Source organism: Helobdella robusta (assembly GCF_000326865.2).
Source record: "Helobdella robusta unplaced genomic scaffold HELROscaffold_1, whole genome shotgun sequence".
In the NCBI taxonomy this organism is placed as follows: Eukaryota; Metazoa; Annelida; class Clitellata; order Rhynchobdellida; family Glossiphoniidae; genus Helobdella; species Helobdella robusta.
Genome location: NW_008703570.1, coordinates 5,446,719 through 5,467,674, shown reverse-complemented (window position 1 = coordinate 5,467,674; position 20,956 = coordinate 5,446,719). Strand labels below are relative to the sequence as shown.

The 20,956-nt window shown below is 30.7% G+C and overlaps 3 protein-coding genes across 3 annotated transcripts; 2 read left to right on the top strand and 1 right to left on the bottom strand.

Moving 5' to 3' along the window:
• Positions 1 to 269: 269 nt before the first annotated feature.
• HELRODRAFT_158961 (hypothetical protein) lies at positions 270 to 2,129 on the top strand (the record flags this gene model as incomplete). Its single annotated transcript, XM_009010901.1, has 6 exons — positions 270 to 371; positions 431 to 496; positions 596 to 699; positions 814 to 961; positions 1,626 to 1,742; positions 2,025 to 2,129. The coding sequence occupies 6 exons, from the start codon at positions 270 to 272 to the stop codon at positions 2,127 to 2,129; spliced, it is 642 nt and encodes a 213-aa protein (XP_009009149.1).
• A 2,074-nt stretch (positions 2,130 to 4,203) lies between these two features.
• HELRODRAFT_63585 (hypothetical protein) lies at positions 4,204 to 10,115 on the bottom strand (the record flags this gene model as incomplete). The annotated part of the gene is made up of 5 exons (XM_009010900.1): positions 4,204 to 4,265; positions 4,496 to 4,579; positions 5,867 to 5,930; positions 9,940 to 9,983; positions 10,046 to 10,115. Coding segments are annotated over 5 exons (324 nt in total), but the record flags the coding sequence as incomplete, so codon positions are not given.
• A 1,635-nt stretch (positions 10,116 to 11,750) lies between these two features.
• On the top strand, positions 11,751 to 14,405 carry HELRODRAFT_158959 (hypothetical protein; the record flags this gene model as incomplete). The annotated part of the gene is made up of 3 exons (XM_009010899.1): positions 11,751 to 11,815; positions 13,689 to 13,816; positions 14,254 to 14,405. The coding sequence occupies 3 exons, from the start codon at positions 11,751 to 11,753 to the stop codon at positions 14,403 to 14,405; spliced, it is 345 nt and encodes a 114-aa protein (XP_009009147.1).
• Positions 14,406 to 20,956: the final 6,551 nt, after the last annotated feature.

Here is a 20,956-nt window from a genome sequence, read left to right as displayed (position 1 = left end):
CATATCAAAGCCAATTAAAAGCGCATCTGTTTCAGATTGAAAAACATTAGCATTTTGATTTTGTATTGTTTTGAAAACTTTTGTACAATTTTGTTTTACATTTTCTGTTGAGTGTTTGTGAGAACATTTTTAACGTGCGTTTTACAAACAATTTTTATATCTATTAATTAATTATAACAATATATCTATATATGCATGTGTGTGTTACGAATAATTGTTTGTTAAATATAAAAAACATAACATTTATGCATATAGAAAAAAACTTTATAATGATCCTGTTTAACGTATCAAACATCATTTTCATTGAGGTTCTTGATAAAAGAGGCAGTTGTCACTATCCTAGCCATATCGTTGACACTCTGAAATTGAATGTTAGTCAGCATTCAGCATTTGTTTACTCCGTTAAATTAATAACACTTGTGTTTTTTAGCCTGACCGCACTAAGTTAGTCGACAAATCGGATGAACAATTGTACGACAAATCTTCAACTCTTCCGGTAGAGTTTATTCGTGTTCATTGTTTGCTGACATATTTTTAAAAATTAGTTCAAACTTCAGTTGTAATAGCTTAATAAGTAATGCTTTATATTTATCAGGAATGCCAAGCCGTTCATAACATTCAACCGTTCTGCGAGATTATCAACTGTCAGATAAATTCATTGGAACCATCTGAAAGTTCTGTTATTAAAATCAGAACCAGGTTTTGGAATAGCACATTTCATGAGGTAGAAAATGTTTATATAACTACTTGTTATATAAAAATGTATAGCGATTGTAAAATTACTGACGCTTGCTGATTCTTCACTGTAAACAGCTTTTCGGCAGTCATGAAAAGACCGAAGTATCAATACATTCCCGCCTTGCAGATTCGAGTGTCAATCAAGTCAACTTCACAAATGATGCCTCAACGGTCATTTTTTCAACATTTTGTTGTAAAGTCGCAGTTTTTTTTGTACATTGCAGTAGGTATTTTATTTATACCAAAGAAAAGCCTGCATTCAATGATAACTCTACTTCTTCACTTACGTTTGCTCGTAGTACGCTTTGAAGTGCTAAAAAATTCAGCGATTAAAAAGATGTCTGATTGCTCGAATTCAATTAAAATGATGAAATTATTATAATATGCTATTTGACCCAGTTTTGTTAAAATACTCAAATGTTGGGTATTTGAATACTTTTCAAACACGTAGTCGAAATTTAGTGTTTAAATTGTATTTAAATACCAAATACTACTACTACTATGTAAATACTGTCTACAGGTGATTAAAATATATTTTAAATACCGTGCAGTCTTCATCTAGCACAATTTACACGGTGAATAAAAGAATCTACGTGCTCAATAAACAGATGATACATTACGAAATTTTTCATTTGTACTATTTCATATAAACACATTACGTAGCAGTAAGTTGTATAATTGTTTACATTACTAATAAAACAGACATTAATAATTAAATTCACCAAAATGCTCTTTAAAGAGCATGATGTCTTAAAAAGATATTGATAAAGCCACATTCTTGTCATAGTAATTGAATTTGTTAATTACTATTCAAGTATACCATTTATTTTATTTAAGTATTTAAATGCTCTAAATACTCAACAATACTGTTGATTTGCTGCAAACAGTTAACGGTGGAGCTGATGAAAGCCGAGTTGAAAGAGAAAGTATCGTGGTGGATATACGCCGTAGCCGGGGCTGCTGGCTTCTTAATGCTTTGCCTGATGGTTTTGTGTCTGTGGAAGGTAAATTTTCAAGTTGAAACAACATTTTCTCAGTTAACAGTCAAAACTTTTTAAATGTTTTATGATCAGATATGCCGAATGAATTTTTCGCTCTGTAACAACTTTCGTCGACTAATAATTTTGTATAAGCTAATATTTAATAAGTTAATTTATTTTAATCTTTTTGTAACTGCCATATATAAAATGGCTACAGCTGTCAGTGTTTAATTTTATTATGGCCTTTTTTATATTTCAAAAATTTTCATTATTATTAATAATAATTTCTCCTTACACAATTTTTAGTGTGGATTTTTCAAGCGCAAAAAATATGAGCACCTCGTAACAGTGACGAAGAAAGAAGAATTTGAGGATGATTCGAAAAAAGCTCCATCGTCTTTAACTTCATAAAATTATTCGAAAACCCTTTTTAAATATTTCGTTCAAATCTCTCTTTAGCAATGTGCCGTACTTCGATTATTTCACCGAACAAATCGCTCAAAAGCTTGCTCTGATCTATTAAACTTTCAATCATTATTTCAGTTGTTGTAACATGTTCTAACGTTTGCTCTTTCTAATAATTTTATGTTTTGAAATTATTTTTATAATTTAACTTATTTGTAAAACTTTTTTTATCTAGAACACAAATATAAAAGAGTGCGCTAAACATCCATAGTGGTTTAATAAATCGTATTGAAAATATAAATTATCGTTGCAAATTTAATGGCATAAGCTTAAGCTAAATTTTAGATTAATTAGGAAAGCTGAAGAAACAACTGTTGATTCAATTTTATTAACTTTGTAAAGTATTTTTGTAATGGTAACAGGCCCTGTTTGTTCATATATCACCTTTTGTCTCTAGCTTATTCTCAACAATCTTTTGTAGCAACTCATTTCACGAAACTGTTCTATTTTTGCTGGAAAACCTAAACCAAAGTATTGTAACTGAACAAACATAGGGCATTTTCGTTAAGCCGGCATCCGAACTTTCATTTAATTAAAAAAATCGTTTAATACTTACGTAAAAAATGACATGAAATAAGAGGAAACATAAAACGCGGGGCCACCACAAAAAACAACTCAATGCATTTATTCAAAGCTAAACCGGGAAAGTAAATAAGAAAATAAATAAAATAAGTTAAAGAAAAATAAATTTAATGCTGAAAGTGACTGAGAACCTCGCTAACCTAAAATAATAATCAGCTCCGAAAACGAAATTTGCATGGCAAACTTTTTAAACTAAAATCAACCAAATCCCCACCTATCACATGCTTCGTGTGTGATACGTCTAGCATGTATTCGTGTACGATGTTTGTGCGCGTTGACGATTTCTCTGAACCTGGGAAGAGTATAATAGACAGACCTTTAAACTTTTTTTCCATACTAATTTGCGCCAATTCGACTTACAGTCAGAAGCTAAGCTGAATATCAGCTCTAACTTGTTTGGCTTGGCTAGATTTTAGCACCACGCCTCATCAATCGTATTCCGTAGAGATACACCGAATAGTGAATTTGGTTAATCCACTATTCGGACGAAATCGAATGCCAGAAAATCGACAATTATGAAAATAGAATGAAAAAAGAGTTATTGAAAAAACAGAATGCGATTTATGTCTACTCAACAATTTTTTATCGAGATAATATTCAATCTCTTGTTCATATTCAGAAGCTTTAACAGCTATGATGGCCAAAATAAATTTTTCGCTAATAAGAATAAACAATTATTGTTTCGGAATCCAAAAAAGTGACGGTTTAAACAAAAATTGCACTATTGTCTCTTCGGTCTAAAAATGGTCTAAGCCGAATGTCAAATTTCGGGCGAATATTCCACCAGGTTAAACATTCGCTACGTCTCTATTATTCAGCCGATTAAATGTTATTTTGTTCAATCTTTTCACACACATAACTCTAAAGAGTTTGAAATGTTTGAATTTATTTTTTGCGCCCATAAATCGATAGAATGGGAAACCGGGGCTTTATGAACCACGGGTTGGTTGAACCAGTTAGGTAAATTTGCTTATTTATAACAAATACCAGTAGGCGTTTTATAATTCTAACTATTAATGCAAAAAGAACTAGCTGAGTTAATCTGTCATGTATATCAGCAAATTGCCAAGCAAATGTCGCTTATATGATTTTGTCGCTTATATGATTTTGTCGCTTATATGATTTTGTCGCTTATATGATTTTGTCAGGCTTGCAAATATATCCTTTTATTGTCAAAAAAACACGCTAGAATTAAATATATTTTTTGCGACACGCTATAGACATATTTTTACCTAAAAATGACCTATTTCAAAAAGTTTTAATGCAATAACAAAAATTTAATGAGTTAATTACTAAAAATTGGTTCAATATGCCCCGGTTCAATATGAAAAATATAAATTTACTAAAATACAAAATTAAATTAACCAAAAGTTACATAAAATTATGTATTTGAAATTATTTACAGAATGAAATAAAAAAAAATTATTAAAAACCTAAACTATATTTTTTTCTGCGTCCTTGCCAAAATATTCAAAAACTTTCCTCTCACCATCTCATGAGCTGAATGGAAAGTTTAAAAAAATGTTACAATATTGAACTTTCATAAAAATACAATAAATTTATGTTTGTACGCCTTATTATAAAATAAACAAATAATTTTATTCAAGCTGGGTCTTCTAAACACAGGCAAAAATGAGTAGATGTTTTCACTGAATATAATGCATAATTGAAACATTTTAATGCTGTTAGCAGAGAGACAGGCAGGTAGACATGGTTCAGGCATTATTTACCTTCATCAAGACCGAGTTGAAATGCCAACTGATGCAGATCCTTAACTTTCTCGATTAACTGAGAGGTCGTCAGACTGCTAAATTCTACAAAAAAATTAAAAAATTTTTAAACAAATTTTATATAATTTATATTGAATTAATAAATATATATATATTTTTTAGGGAAGCCAACACCTTAAAAAAGGAAAATGCTGGGAAACATTACTTTAATGACTAACCGATGTCTTAAACAACATTTAAAATTGTTTTAATGAAAAAATAAAACAATGCAACAAAAAGTTAAATAAAGCCATTTTTACTGACATCATTTAGCTGAATATTTTAACTAAAAATAAACCACCCAAAAAGAACATACGCAACTACTGGTTTGCTGCTTTCACTGCATTCCTAATTCATTTCTCTGAATCTTACCACTCAGCACCCAATCCGAGTTTAAATAGAACTTTCGGCAGTTTTTGTGTTTGTTTTCAGTGATCATAGTCCCACATCTTAACGACCCATTTTCAATTTTTTACAAATCTTAATCGACTCATTCACCTTAGATCGTTTTTTGGCCAAAAGCCAATTCGACTCTATGTAGCAATATTTTGGTCTGCATCCCCAATTCAAATTAGCCATGCACTTTAATTCTTCTTCACACAATTTATAATCAATTTAGTTTGTTCTTTTTCAATTGTTACTTTGCTAAATTTTTTTTACTCCTCCGTCATAAACTCTCAACGAAAAAACATTTACTTTATCCAATTATTATTTGTTCTGCAATTTAAAGAACCACTATTTCCAATCCCTTGAATGCTTTTTGCGATATTTTTCTCTTTTTGTTTTCAGTGTCAATGATTTCCCGTGTCAATAAGTTCTGTATTTTCGAATCTTTGGTAATATTTGAATTTTTCAGTTAATTTTCAACTGTCTCTTTCAATATTTTTGCTACATTGGTATGTTCTTCGTGGAGGTAGTTTCTCTCACTAAGTCTCTCTCACTAAAACTCTCTCACTTGTATCTCATCAGTCTCACGACTATCCACTCATCCATCCATTGCACAATTATCTAAATATCCAACTCGCTCGTCCATTACACAACTGTCCAAAGATCCACTATCAGCCATCCATTTCACAGCCATCCACCTACCCACATCACAACTCTCCCTCATGTTGTCACAGTCAAACACAATTAATTTTATGTTTCAACATTGATTTAAATTTGTATGAGTTTTTCAATATAATATACTTTTCAAACACAGATTCTTTTAAACTCAAACTTTATGTATTAGCTCGTTTTTTGTTTTTTTAACAAAATGAAAGCAGTTAAAATATTTTTACAACGTAACAATTTTACAACACAACAATATGATTAACATATACCCAGAGCTACCTTGCAGCATGTCGTGGTCAACTTTTTCAACTTCGTCTAACCATTTTGGAGGTGAAGGTTCTGGCTGAAAAACATCAAAATAATTTCTAACACATGCTATTTGTTGACGAAAAAAATACTTTGTAAGATTTAATAAAATTGTCTTTTATTGTTTTTTTTTGAACATATGGGCTTTTCGGACGTATGGGTTATAAATAAAAAATATTTTAAAAACTAATTCAAGTTTGAATTCGCTACCTGCGGAAATATATAACAATCTGTATTAGCTTTTCAGTTACAAAACGACATTTTTAAATATGTTAGAAATGAAAAATCTAGATGTTAATAAAGATCAATCAATATAGCTCCAGCCATTGTAGAACAGATGATGCAAGGAGTAAAATGGAAGTTTAGCGAATGAGTTGTACAACATTTAGAAAATTAATAAAAATACAATTCTTGAGAATATCAAAATCAGTGGCTAGCTGGATACAATATTGCATTCAAATTTGGAAGTAAAAGAAGCATGAGTAGAAAATAACTGAATATAGAATAGAAAATAACTGTGATAAAAAAAGATGGGTAGAGTGATTATCCAAATGAAATTAAAGATTAATATGAATCTGCTTTGAAGAAATTATCTTTAGATAACAGTACCTGCGAAAACATGACAAAAAAATGTAAAAAAAAACTAGAGAAGACGTCTTGAAGTTAGTTAAAAACATAAAATTTATAAAATTTCATATCTAACGTTTATTCATTCAAAAAAAGTCAGAACATTTCAATAACTTGCGATTTAAAATATTCATCATTTTTTGCAATAAAACAGCTTCTTAATCTTTTTATATCACATCATTATCTTAATCGCTTAATAATAGAGACACATCATATTTAAACGTAACAACGTAATATAGTATCAAATATCTAAATGAAGTCTTGTCAATAGCCGTTTTTCGAATGGTTTAAGCTTTTTACATAATAGCTTATTTTATAACGTTAATATAACGAAAAATGTATGGATTGTTTCGAAATTGTCTTAAACCTATGTAATCTTCAGATGAATCTTGCCATAAATCATTTACTTTGTGAGATGGCTTATCTTATGTCTGTCCACAATTTTCGCTCGTGCTTTAAATTAATTGTTTAACCATAATATACTTTTTTAGCTAATAATTTTGGTTAATTTAATTTAAATCTTATTTCGTGTAATAGCTGCTTTAATTGCTACTGTTTACATTTTCGTTTTTACCTTTTTCGGCATGTCTCATGCCGGTAGAATGACTACACGTATAACGACTGCCAAGGAAAGAGAGAAGGAAAAAGAAATTATTTGTTCAACATGCAATTGCATAATTGTCAACAAATGGCAAACTTTAACAGCTAAAATTCTAACAGTCATGAGAGAAATTAGTAGCTTCTCATAGACATGTGATTCTTGTCAGAAGATGAACATTATGGATGGGCTTTCTGCTTTAGCCAACGGTATGGCTGACCTGTGTAATGACCTGTCTAACAAAATTGCAAGACTTCAAGAGTCAACGTAGTTACTAAAAAGTGAGAAAATCGAAATGTCTGGAACTACTGTCCAGGATGAGACAATAAGTAGATCTGTAAAGAACATTCTGTCTTTTTCTGACATTGTTAAAAGTGGACTTAAATCTTCTACAGATGATTTTATTATTGTGGATAAACGTAATAAAAGCAGAAGCACAAATGTTCCTGATCAGCCAACGGTCAGGAAAGTAACGATCGGTTCTCGCAAGGTCCCCGATCAAGTTCTTAAAGCTAATAAAATTTTTATAAAAAAAAAAGTTCTCCCATGTCAGTAATGTCAGTAGATGTGGGGCAGCTGACATAGTTAATCCTCTTAAGCTACTAAATATAAACGTTGTTTCTTGCTTCCCAGCATTTAAGACAAAAGAAGGTGAATTCAAAACCTGATGACTCCCAACCTTCCACATCCTTTCGTGTTTGTGTAGATGCTACAGATTCTTCGGCGATGTTGGAAGAGGACTCTTAGCATGAGTACGTGAAGATCAAAGAATGGACATTTGGTTCATCTACACAGCCAACCCAGGACAATTTAAAAAATAATAATGAGTGATTCTAATGTTAATTTTTCATCTAATCATGATGCTAATGCATCTATTTTGAATAATATTGATTCAGATTCTTATGTATTTATTTATTTATATAACACTTCTCCTCTGTTATCGCCAGATATGGTTTATGAATTTATTAATGATGCATCATTATTTTCAATTCTTCGTTTATTATTCTGTTATTTATAGTTTGGTTTCTATTTCTAATGATGAACTTCTTAATGTTTACAATTAGGTTCAATCAAATAATTTAAGAATATAGATCGAATTTATTGTATTTGGACCTAGGATAAAAACTAACCTCGTTAATATTCAACTAATGTTGAATAACAATGTTATTAATCGAGTAAATTCAAAATAATTTTTAGGTATAACTTTGTCAAGTACTTTATCCTGGTCTGATCATATTCATTCTATCTCTAAAAAGATTTCAAAAAACTTAGGCGTAATACATCGACTAAGACTTAAATTTCCAAACCATATTTTACAGACATTGTATAACTCAATCGTATTGCTTTGTTTAACATATTGTATTCCTATTTGGGATTTTTCCACTAAATCTAATCTCCATCTTCTTAATGTATGTCAGAATTATTATTTACGAACTGTTTTTGGTCTGTATGTATGTCAGAATTATTATTTACGAACTGTTTTAGGTCTTAATAAATATGCTCATGTCAGTCAGTACTACTGTATAAACAATATCTTAATAGTAAATCGACTACACATTTTGTACACATTGTTATTCATTTATAAATTGTATAAATTAAATTATTGTCCATCTCTTTATAATCAAATATGTAGACTGTTTTAAGATATAGACCCGATTTTTATTTACCCACACCACGTTTAAATCTTTTTTCAAATTTGGTTTTTCAGTTTCTATTCGTCTTTGGTATTTATTACCCGTGTATATTACGAATTCTGCACCTTATGGTTTATTTAAAAATCTTATTTATGATTTGTTATTATCAGACCACTTTTCTAGTTTTCGTTAGGTTTTTGGTTCTGGTTGACTGAATGCTCATACATTGTGGGTGTTGTGATGTTTCCTTACTGAATATGTGTATGTGTGTATGCTTGTGTACGTATATGTTTATATGTATTTATTTCTTGTTATATAAATTTTGTTCAAATTATGAGGGCATAACAATTTATTTTTATTTCCGATTGTATATTTATTATTTCAGAAATTTCTAATTATTTAATTTTCACGGTTGAAAGTGTTTTGAATTTTTTTTTGTTTTGTTTGTACAGAACTATGTTTTCATTTTTCTGTTGTCGTTTTTTCCCTTCATTGTGAACTGTAAAATAACTTTTTATAATTTTTTGTTCAATTTTGGGTTGCCCAACAAGTCATTTTTCGGGTCTCCTAGCTTTGCTAAATAAACACATCATTGAATTGAATTGAATTACTTACATTACAGAAATGAAAAAAGTTTTATAAATGAAGGTTTTGTTTGGATAAACAATGGAGGCTTTTTTGTCAAACAAAACCAACTACATTCTTATACAAAAACATCATTTGAATGTTTCTTGTGTCAAAGTAACAAACGAATTATTTTTTGTCTATTTTAGTCTAAATTTTCAAAAAACAAGTAATTCATACAAATGTATTTGTGAGCAAAATAGAAAGCATTTCCAAAAGTTAGCCAAAAAATGCTCTATACAATATACCAGAATGGATGCAGGTACAGGCGCACGTACGCACACACACGCACACAATAGTGAGTGCATCATCTTGTATAATTTAAAAAAAATTTGTTGCAATTTTAGTCAAATTTAGCAATGATTTTGAGTTTTAGAAGTGGAATATATTTTGTACAAATTTTCACTACGATTTTTCCAAAAAAGCAAATACATAGATGTTGAGGTATATATTTGGGAAAGTTAAAAAATTCAGATGCTTTGTGACAGAGGAAAGAGCAATCTTTTTATTTATATTTATAAATAAAAAAATTGTAATGTTTTTTATTAACACAAAAATTTAACTGTGATGCTTACCAAGAGATCAGAGTAATCAGATACACCAGGAACTGAAAAAATTTTAATATAAATTAATTAGTTATTGTAAAGATTCAATATATTCTAGAATAACTTTGTTCAGGCCAAAGATCAGGTGATGTTCTGTCCATACGTTCAAAACTCATAAGGGACTGATCCAAATCTGCTAATTTGTATTAAATACAAAATACAACAAATTTGACTTATTATGAACCCAACAATATGTGTACTCGAAAAAATTTTAAAAATAAAAATTGACACAGGAAACATCACTTTAGAATGAAATATTCTGGAAATGAATCAGGTAACCAAATAAAATAAATAATAATAATAATTTATATTTAGATAGATTTTGATTTTTAAATTTCTGGAATTGTTTTATCCTTAAATTTTCCTTTCCAAAAAATAAATAGGTTTTGATTAAATCTATAAGCAAAGTTTTACATATTTGATTATCTTTCTATTGATAACAAGGGATGCACATAGTAGGAATTTTTTATATCCGCCATAGAAAATTTGGCCAGGTACTGTTGCTTTGTGTCTTGTAAATATCAATATCATTGATTTAGTACTTGCATTTTGTTTGGAACTTGTACTCGACTAGTACATGAGTACAAATTATAAGTACTTGTACGTGACACCTAAGTACATGTAATTGGTAAAACGGGAGATAGGTACTCCTACGGTATCGTCCATGTTTACACACAATCATAATGTACTTTTAATAAATTAACTCCGCCCATTTTGAATTATCTAGCACTTGATTATTTATTTATATTAAATTTAAAATGATTTAATTAGGTAATTTTTTAGATCCTTACTTGTCAAATAGTTGAAATAGTTCCAGAGAAAAGGACCAGAAAAAGCAAAAGCAGATTTGGCAAAAGAGTGTTTAACACGAGTTAAGAAAAAGCGAGAAGAAGAAGACGATCGTAAACATGGACGTTTAGGTTCAATTAATATATCTGATAAATACTTAAGAAATAATTTAGATTGAGACTTATACACGAACTTGCAAATTTTAAAAATTATTCTATATTTTATAGGTAGCCAGTGCAAGAGAACAAGATATGGAGATATATGAGAAAAGAAAGGGGCACGAGCAACTAGACGAGCAGCAGAGTTAAAAGCTTTACTTAAAGGATAGAGTATAGAGTCAGGAAGACCATAGTAGAGCGAGTTACAATAATCAATCCTAGATAAAACTAACGAAGTAACAAGAAGGAGAAGAGTAGGATCATCAAGAAAAGGCAAAAGTTTTTTATTCTACGTAGATGAAAGTAAGAGCTTCTAGCAACACTATTAATCTGAGAAGTGAGAGACATAGTAGAATCAAAGATAAAACCTAGACTACGAAACTTATGAGAAACATCAAGAGTTTTAGAATCAGGTAAAATAATATGAGGAATAGTAATAAAGTGTTTAGATTTATTAAAACAAATTAATTCAAACTTAGAAGGATTAAGTTTAAGACACATAGAGTCAGACCAAGCGATAATTGAAGAAAGACATAGAGATAAATTATGAAGAACACTATTGAGATTAGATGGAGGAAAAGAAGTATAAATGTAAGAATCATCAGCATATAGTTGACTAGAGAAAGAAAAGTTATTAATAATACGAGGTAGTTCAGAAGTATAGAGTATAAATAGAAGAGGGCCAATGATAGATCCCTGAGGTACCCCGAAAGTAAGAGTAGAGGAGTTAGAAGTAGAATTATTGAGAACAACAGAAGAAAAACGATTACAGAGATAAGAAGAAAACCAAGATAGACAAGAATCAGTAATATTAAAAGAAAGATGCAGCAGTCTCAAGAGAACCAACAGTATCAAAAGCTGAGGAAAAGTCAAGAGCAAGAAGAAGAGTAAGATTACTATTGTCACTAGAGAGAAGGATATCATTGTGTATTTTAAGTAAAGAAGTTTCAGTATTGTGAGCAGGTCTGAAACCAGATTGAGATACATGTAGCAAGGAGTTAAAGTCTAAATAGGATGACAGTTGATTAAAAACTACTTTTTCTATTATTTTAGAGATGAAAGTAATATTAGTTACAGGTCTATAATTAGATAAAGAGGTAGGATCTAAGGATGAGTTTTTAAGAATAGGAATAACAATAGAATTCTTATAAGAAGTAGGAAATTTAGAGGTGGAAAGAGATAAATTAACAAATTTGAGAATGATTGGATAAAATATTGAAGAAAATTCTTTAAGTAAATTAGAAGGAAGTAGATCTAGAGAACAGGTTGTAGACGACATAGAATTAATAATTTTAGTTAGTTCTAAAAGATTTATTGGAGTAAATACAGAAAAAGATTCAGTAGTAAGTTTAGTAAAGTTATGAGAAGAAAAATTAAAATTAGATGTTCTTAAAGAAGTAATTTTATTTACAAAAAAGTCATGAAACTGTTGAGCAGAAAAAGATGAGTGAGAGGATTTTTTATGTAGAAGTTTAGATAGAACAGACCACCTATTTTTAGATGTTGAAGCAGATGTTATAGAATTTCTAAGAAAAGTAGAGTGTTTAGAGAATAGTAGATATTTATAATTAATCAATTCAGATTCATAGATAGAATAAAGAGAGTTAGATGGATAAATGATGTTAGATGAATAAAAGTTGAGTAACTTGTAAAATAATAATATACTGAAATCTTTAGCTAAAAAATCCTTGGCTTAAATAACTATTTAACGCTTATATTTATTCTAAAAAAACTAAACTTCAAATCTCAGATGGAATTTTAACTATATTTGCTTAAAACTGTTGTTAATATGACCTGCATATCTCACACACCCTCTAAGCTAGAAGATTAAATTTATTCACAAAAATCCGTTTTTAATGGATATTTCTTGTTAAATTAAAAATTAATTAAGCTTAACAAATGGTCAGTGCTATAAGGCGTGCGGAATCGCACGGCGAATACGCTGCAGAGATGCTCAAAGGCGTGCGGGTTCGCACGGCGAACACGCTGTTGAGATGCCATAAGGCGTAAAAAATCCGCACGGCGAATTGAACGTGCTAATGCTATAAGGCGTGAGGCCGCACGGCGAATTCGACGTTGAGATGCTATAAGGCGTGCGATTCGCGGGTGAATACGACGCTTGAAATTATAAATTGTGAGGCATCTGCACGTCAAATTCGACGTTAAGATGCTACAAGGCGTGCGAATCACGAGCGGGCGAATACATTTGAAAGGTGTAAAGCGTTAGACTTGCACGACGAATTCGACGTTAAAATGAAAATAAAAAATAACCCTAACTAATCCGAACCCGCATGCCAAATTCGACTTTGAGATGCTATAAAGCGTGCGAATCACGAACGGGCGAATACGACGTTTAGACGTTTGAAATCATAAATCTTGAGAAACCTGCACGTCGACTTTGAAATGCTATAAGGCGTGCGAATCACGAACAGGCAAATACGACGTTCGAAAATATATATCGTGAGGAACCCGCACGTCGAAATGTTATGAGGCGTGCGAATCACGAGTGGGCGAATACGACGTTTAGACGGTGAAAAGCGTGAGATTCACACGACGAATTCGACGTTGAGATGGTTAAAGTCTGTACAACAAAGTTGACGCTATTTTGACAATACAGGACGCAGTCAAAGCGCAAAATTGGACGTTTATTAGGACAATATAAAGCATCTTTGTTATAGAATGACAATTTTTAAAATAAAAAATTTATTGCATCAAGTGTCGTATAGTAACACAAACAGACAAACACACATATTTACACAGGAATGCACACGGGTACATTGTTCATGTGTTAAGACAAAACAGTTACCAAAAGACCCAAGATTGTTATATCAACACTGTCGACAAAACCACGTCCCTTGTGGTAGCCTTTTCATTTCAACACATGAACAGTGAGTGGTGCCAGTTTACGCAGGCATCACACTGCACCCCCAAAGTACAAGTTTGGTTGTCTCTTCCAGGTCTACAAACAACACAAACATACAAATTTTGTCCAATTGACCACATCTTATTTTCTAATTTTGTCCATGCTTCATTGGAAAAATATTGTTTCAAGGTGGACATATTAGCATGGTCATCTGTGCATCTTGGATCAATTATTTCTCTAACATCGTTAATTGATGCTATGCAATCCATCTGAACACAGTTTTTGGCTGTTTCTTCAGATAACTATTATTAAACAAAATTTAATTACCATTAATCATTATTAAAAACTTCATTTAAATTTTTTAAAGTATTATTATCACTTGCAACATACAACAATAAACAAAATTTTATTATCACTAATCATTATTAAATATTTCAATTTAATTTTTATTACTACCTTCAGATTTTTGCAGTATGCCACATAAACTGCAAGGCAATGCAACCACACAACAAGGAAACTTTCTATCACGTCAACCGCTTTTTCAACATTCACAAATCCATCTCCTAACTTTAATGACTCAGAACTCATTTTCTCAAATTAGAGTGATAAAATAACAGATTTTATTTTATTTAATTAAATTATATCAAACAAAACAATAAAAATCAAGCGAATCTTCAAAAGCCTCGCCACTCACAACTGAAAGAAAAAGGAAAATGAACTCTTGCCAAAGATAATAAATAAAAGTATTACAAAATTTTTTTAAATTTATTTTCAATTGTAAGTAACGAAAATTTTTACAAATACTTTTTAAAATAATATAAAAAATAATTTTTGAACATATTTTCGTACGCACGCCTTATAGCAGTCTAACAAGTTCATGGTCGGCGTTTATCGTTACACAAATTAACAAAGGAACTTCAACTTCATTTTTTTTTCAGATTTCATTAAAATTTTAACCAAACGCCCTAGATTATTACTTTACAAGTTTCTTGAGTTTTATTTAAAACTTTATTAAAATTCTTGGCTGAAGAATCCTTGACTAACTTCACGCAACTCAAATTTTTTCCGATTAGTTAGCTGTTAGGGCAATAAGGAGTGCCACATACAGATACTGTTCATGAGATTTGTAACTGTTTCAAACTTTAATAGAAAAAAATAATTAAATTTTATTACTAACCGACCGTATCCATTAAATTGCTTTTAGACATAACAAATTTCAATAACTCGAAAAAATTAAACGGCTAGCATATTTCTAACAGCAACAGCAAACCACAAAACAAAAAATATGGAATAACAAACTGATTTTTAATTTCTCCTCGTATTAAAAATTATAAGCATCCCAAAAAAATAAAATAACCATGTCAACATTCCTATTCAATAATTATATTGGTTCATAATGGTCCCTTCCTGTTTGATCTATGAGTATAAAAAACTAGTTTTTCTACTCATAGATTTCGATCGTAAATTTCACCTAACATTTCTAATAATTTATCCACTGTTCTCATTAGAAACAAAAATGTCATGAACGTCAGCGTATGCAATGGCGGATCTAGACAATTTTGACTGGAAGTGGGTCAAAATTTTGAAAATGTTTACATTTTGAAATATTTTGAAATTTTTACGGCTTTTTTTGTTTATCACGTCAATCTTTAATTTTCTACATGAAACGGTGCTTCTCTTAAGTTCTCCGCGGAACGCTTTTATAAATGTGGTTTTAGTCTTGGTGTTGTTAAACATATTATTTTTTATACATCCTAAATAAAAGTTTGCAAATGACAAACTAACAATAATTCCATATAATTCCATAGCAATTTCATCAATTGGCATATAAAGTTTATCAGTTGGGCTAAAAAACGATGCCTTTGCACTTATACTGTATATTTCTCAATAACTTTTTCAGAAAATTTTTAAGTATTTTCAATGACGATGGACGCTACGATAATTTTGTATCGATAATTATTTCAATCGTGCAGTTGACGGGTGCGTTTGCATAAAAGACATAAAGTAATAATGATAAAATAATGAAAGTAATGCTTAAAATATTCACAATGCTTAAAATATTCACATCTTATTCTCACTTTTTCTTAACTCGTGTTAAACACTCTTATGCTAAATCTGCGTTTGCTTTTTCTGGCCCTTTTCTCTAGAAGTCTCTACATTCTTTCTATTTCTTTATCATTTGCAATGTTCGGAGCGGATCTCAAATCCAATCTTTACGCAAAATTTACCGAAGAGATCTGTTGAACATCACGGAAAAGACGCTTTACAAACTATGTGATTGAAAAATTGATTGGTAGGTTGATTGATTAAATGATTGAGTATTCTTTGCAATAAAACAGAGCAACGAAGTTTCGGAATCTTTATGAAAAAATTTTAATTAACCGCGAAGAAAAATGCGCCATTTGCAAGAGAACGCCACAGTAAATAAATGAGAATAACTGACTGTTGTGTGGCATATGTTGTTTTGTTGTAACAGTTCTTCTGACGTGAAAGTGTTTAAAATAAAAAACTTCTTTGTTTGTTTTTAATATAATTGTTTATAAAGAAACGTTAATTGAAATATTAGAAGACACGTTAGTCGACAAAAAGCGAAAAGAACATACACGTGCAAGTTAGTCAAGTTAGCAATAATATAAGATTGTCTGAAAACTATGGAAAGTCATAAATATATTGAAACATATATAATGTACATATATATTATTTCAATACTTTCCCTTGTTTCAAAACATTTTATGACATTAGTCCCATATGTCCACACAGGAGTTTCAGTCTGACTCTGCTTTGAATGGCTTCTTCGTATGTATCTGGTTCATGTACATCTAATAAATATGTCTCAGCCTGCATCACATAATCATCTAACTTCTTAGGTTTCTGTAAGCTTGACCTATCTCTGAGTTGAAGTTTAACTGAATTATCTATAATCTTCTCAGTGTCATCTGTAATTTCTTCTTTTGAATCATCATTTCTACTACTCGAGTCATTTTCTGTTTTGCAATTGATTTGAGGATCTGTTGTAAAATCTTTTTGAGTCTGATGTTCAAATGATGTTGTAAATTTCATAGGTTTTTCTTGGAAAACTACATCTCTTGAGAATATCATTTTATATTGATTTTTGAGCCATATACGATAGCGTTCGTCACCATCGTAACCAACAAGGTAACCTTTTATGGCTTTCTTATCCATTTTTTGCCGTTTTTGATCAGGTATGTGAACAAAACATGTATTCTCAAATGGTTAATTCTCGGCTTTTTACCTGTCCAAATTTTAAATGGGCTTTTATCTTTAATCGACGACTTGCCTGTTTGATTAAGTAAATATACTGCAGTTGAACATAACTCAGCCCACATAGCGACTGGAAATTCAAAATCTGGATTTGAGTACTTCAATGTGCGTGCCATTTCTACTATTGTTCTGTTTTCACGTTCACTACCACCATTTTGTTGAGGTGTATATGGTGCTGTTAGTTTTTGCATGATTCCATGGCTGCGCAGGATGTTTCGAACTTCTTCGTTGTCAAACTCAACCCCATTGTCACTAAAAAATTCTTTTACTTTATGACCTTGAGTCGCTGCTTGAGACAAAATATTGTGTAGTGCCTGTTTCACTTCATTTTTGTGTCTAAGAAAAGAAATGAACCTCATTTTGCTGTAATGATCTTTGAAAACAACAAAATATTGTTTACTATTAAATGATTCTGTACTGAAAGGACCACAAATATCTGCTGATAGTAGTTCACCTGGTTTATTGGTTGCATTTCTCTTGCCAAATTTTAACCGATGTGCTTTACCATAGAGACATGGTTCACACAAATCCTTGTCAAGATGAACTTTAATGTTTAACTCCTTTTCTATAACATTCTTTATGTGACGTTTATCTTGATGACCAAAACGTTCATGGTAGAGCTGCACTATTGAATTTTCACTGACTATATTCACTTCAGCCGGTGTATCTGGAGTTAATGAAATCAAGTTTGCCTCATACAAGGAACCATCTACTCGTCTTGTCCCTTGTACTACCACTCGGTTCTTTATACTGAGTTGACATTTGGTTGCATAAGATTCAAACTTGCTGTTTTTTGAATTATTATCTTGTGCTGCTAATATGGAAAACAGGTTTTTACCTATATTTGGAACATAACAGACATCTGAGAGTTTTATATACTGTTGTTTGTTATTTACTGTTGATAGCATATTTATTTCGCCTCTACCCACAGCAGCAAGAACTTCTTTTCTTGCAGCTTGAAAAGAACATGGTGTGACAAACTTCTCAAAAGTAACAAAATTATCTGGATTGTTCGTTAGGTGCTTTGTTGCTCCATTGTCAATATACCACTTAGTGTTGTCTCTCAGTGTTTGATTACCGGTTGACGTGCACAAAACTACATTTGATGTTTCATCATATGCTTTTCTTGGTGTCGCTAAAACATTTTTGGAATTTTTAGAAGGTCTTCTATCACTGACCCACTTTCTACATTGCTTAACCCAGTGTCCAGGTTTATGGCAATAGTTGCAGTTACCAACTGGTTTTGTCCTTTTAGTGAAATCTCTTGATTTGTTGAAACTTGGCTTTTCAACATTTACAACTAAGGCGTTCTGCCTTGATGATTTATCAATTGTGTCGAAAGTTTTTATCTCTCTTTCGAAAGCACAGAGATGAGTGATTAAATCATCTATCGACTGCTTTTCTTCACCTACCATTAGCCAACTTAATTTGAAGTTTGGGAAACTATTTGGGAGAATCTGCATCGCTTTGCATACTAATAGCAGCTCTGGTAGTTTATTTTCTCCCGATGCCTGAAGCCCACTGTTTAATTCGTTCCATAAAGTCCTCAATCTTGCAATATGGCCGGATACATCTACATCTGCTATCCAATTGAAATCGAAAAAATTGCTACAAACTTGGAACAGTTGGTCCTTAGTTGACACTTCAAAATTTCTTTTTAATTCCTCCCAAACTTCAAACGCTGTGTTCTTGTCCATTATCTTTTGGTATGTATCTTCTGTGACTGCATTCACAATTACTGATTTGGCATAACTGTTTGCCTTTCTAAACAGATCTGATTTATTTTTATAATCTTTTGTCTGTTGCTCTGTTTGATTTTCTAGTAATTCTGGTTTTGACAACTTGCCATCAATCACATCAAGTGCACCCTCATGGTAATCCATGAAATCTCAAACACGACGTCTCCAAATGGGCCAATCGGCTGCGCAACTTAACTTTTATTTGAAGCTTTGAGTCCATTTTGAAGGAAAAAAAATTGATGTTCTTGCTTCAACGATAGTTGGAAAAGTTCTTTTAGTCACGAATTGCAATCTTTCTTTTTTTTCAAAATAACTTTTTCTCTAAACAATTTATTAAGCGTTCTGGGCTCATAACCTGTTTAAAATAAAAAACTTCTTTGTTTGTTTTTAATATAATTGTTTATTAAAGAAACGTTAATTGAAATATTAGAAGACACGTTAGTCGACAAAAAGCGAATAGAACATACACGTGCAAGTTAGTCAAGTTAGCAATAATATAAGATTGTCTGAAAACTATGGAAAGTCATAAATATATTGAAACATATATAATATACATATATATTATTTCATTAGAAAGTGCCTGTTTTCATGTCAAAGTTTAAAAGTTAAAACGAGTGTTAATTTCCGAAATAACTTGAAAGCAAAAAAGTTTTCAAAATTATTAATTGAAGAAACCGGAAGTGTTCCGAAGGAAAAAGTAAAAATATTTATCTTGATTGGATTTTGTGATACTGTTGGAGATTTGATTATTCTGAGTAATATTTAACATGTCGCATCAGACGATTTGTAATGGTTGAAAAAAAGAGTTATTCCAATTCCAACAAATCAGTCAGCTAACCAAATCAATTCTTTTTTAATACAAAAATTAACAATACCTATGTATGAAATATGAGTCTATGGATACAATTTTGGAAGACAAAGACACTACACTATCCTGCTGAACATCTTTATAGACTTAGCCCAGCCGTTTACCACAAAATATTCTTTATCTTAAAATCGGTACGCCAATAATTTTGCCGCCTAATTTATTTTAAACACTCTTCAAAATTCCATGTTTAAATCTTTATATCATTCGTTCGTTCGTTCAAATTTTCACGGCGTTTTAACATGTTTCCCGACTATCTTTACGCCATTGTAAAACTTTTATTTATTTATTTATTTTTAAATACCTATATATTATTTATGATGCCAATTTCGATTAGAAATTTCGACATATTTTGGATATTATCTTGGTTGACAAATATTTCTGATAACTTATTTGGAAAAAGGAGTTAGTACGAACTTATACTACTAACAAGACACCTTGTTGTGAGTTAAAATAAATAAAACAAACACAATTCAGGCGTAATAAAATATTATCTTTATTCCCACGTGAATCTCGAACCGTTTCGTTTTACGAGCTATCAGGAAAAAGGGAAGAAATCGAGAGAGAAGCAAAGACATAAAAATAGATTAAGTAACATTGAAATTGCAATAATCTTTAATAATAATTAATACATAAGATAGTTAATAAATGAATGTTTGATCCATACAAAGGTATTTATATCTGATTAGATTATAATTTATACAATCTATCAGTATTAGTTGTATTGATAATCTAGTTTGACATTGATCACAAATTTTTGATGGTTTCTTTTTCAGAATTCATCGGCGTGTCATTTTTGTATGCCTAATTTGTTAATTTGTTTAATTAAAACCGAAAATGTCTATTGAACTTAGAAAATTTTGGTTTTTTTCATTGATTTTATATTTTGGATTACAAGTTTCAAAGAGGCATTTATTTCATTTCCATTTTCTCGCTTATTTCTATTAAAGTTTTGTTTTATGAATTTCTTATAATATCAGAGTATGGTATTGGGACATCAGACATTGTGGTGAGTGAACCATAGTTGCTGCTCTATCTGCTTTTTCATTACTATCGATTCCTATGTGGACTGGGATCTTATATCGCTTTATATGATGTGTTATAAATTTATAAATAAATTTTTGATCTTTGTGGTTTTTATTTTCAAAAACAACATTTTGAAAACAGGGTTTCACAATGCATTAAAATGCAGTTTTAGTGTCCCAGAGTCCCTAAAAGTGTCATCTATATAAAAACAAAGGTATCATTTCAAAGTTAAAACACAAAAAATGAAACAAAA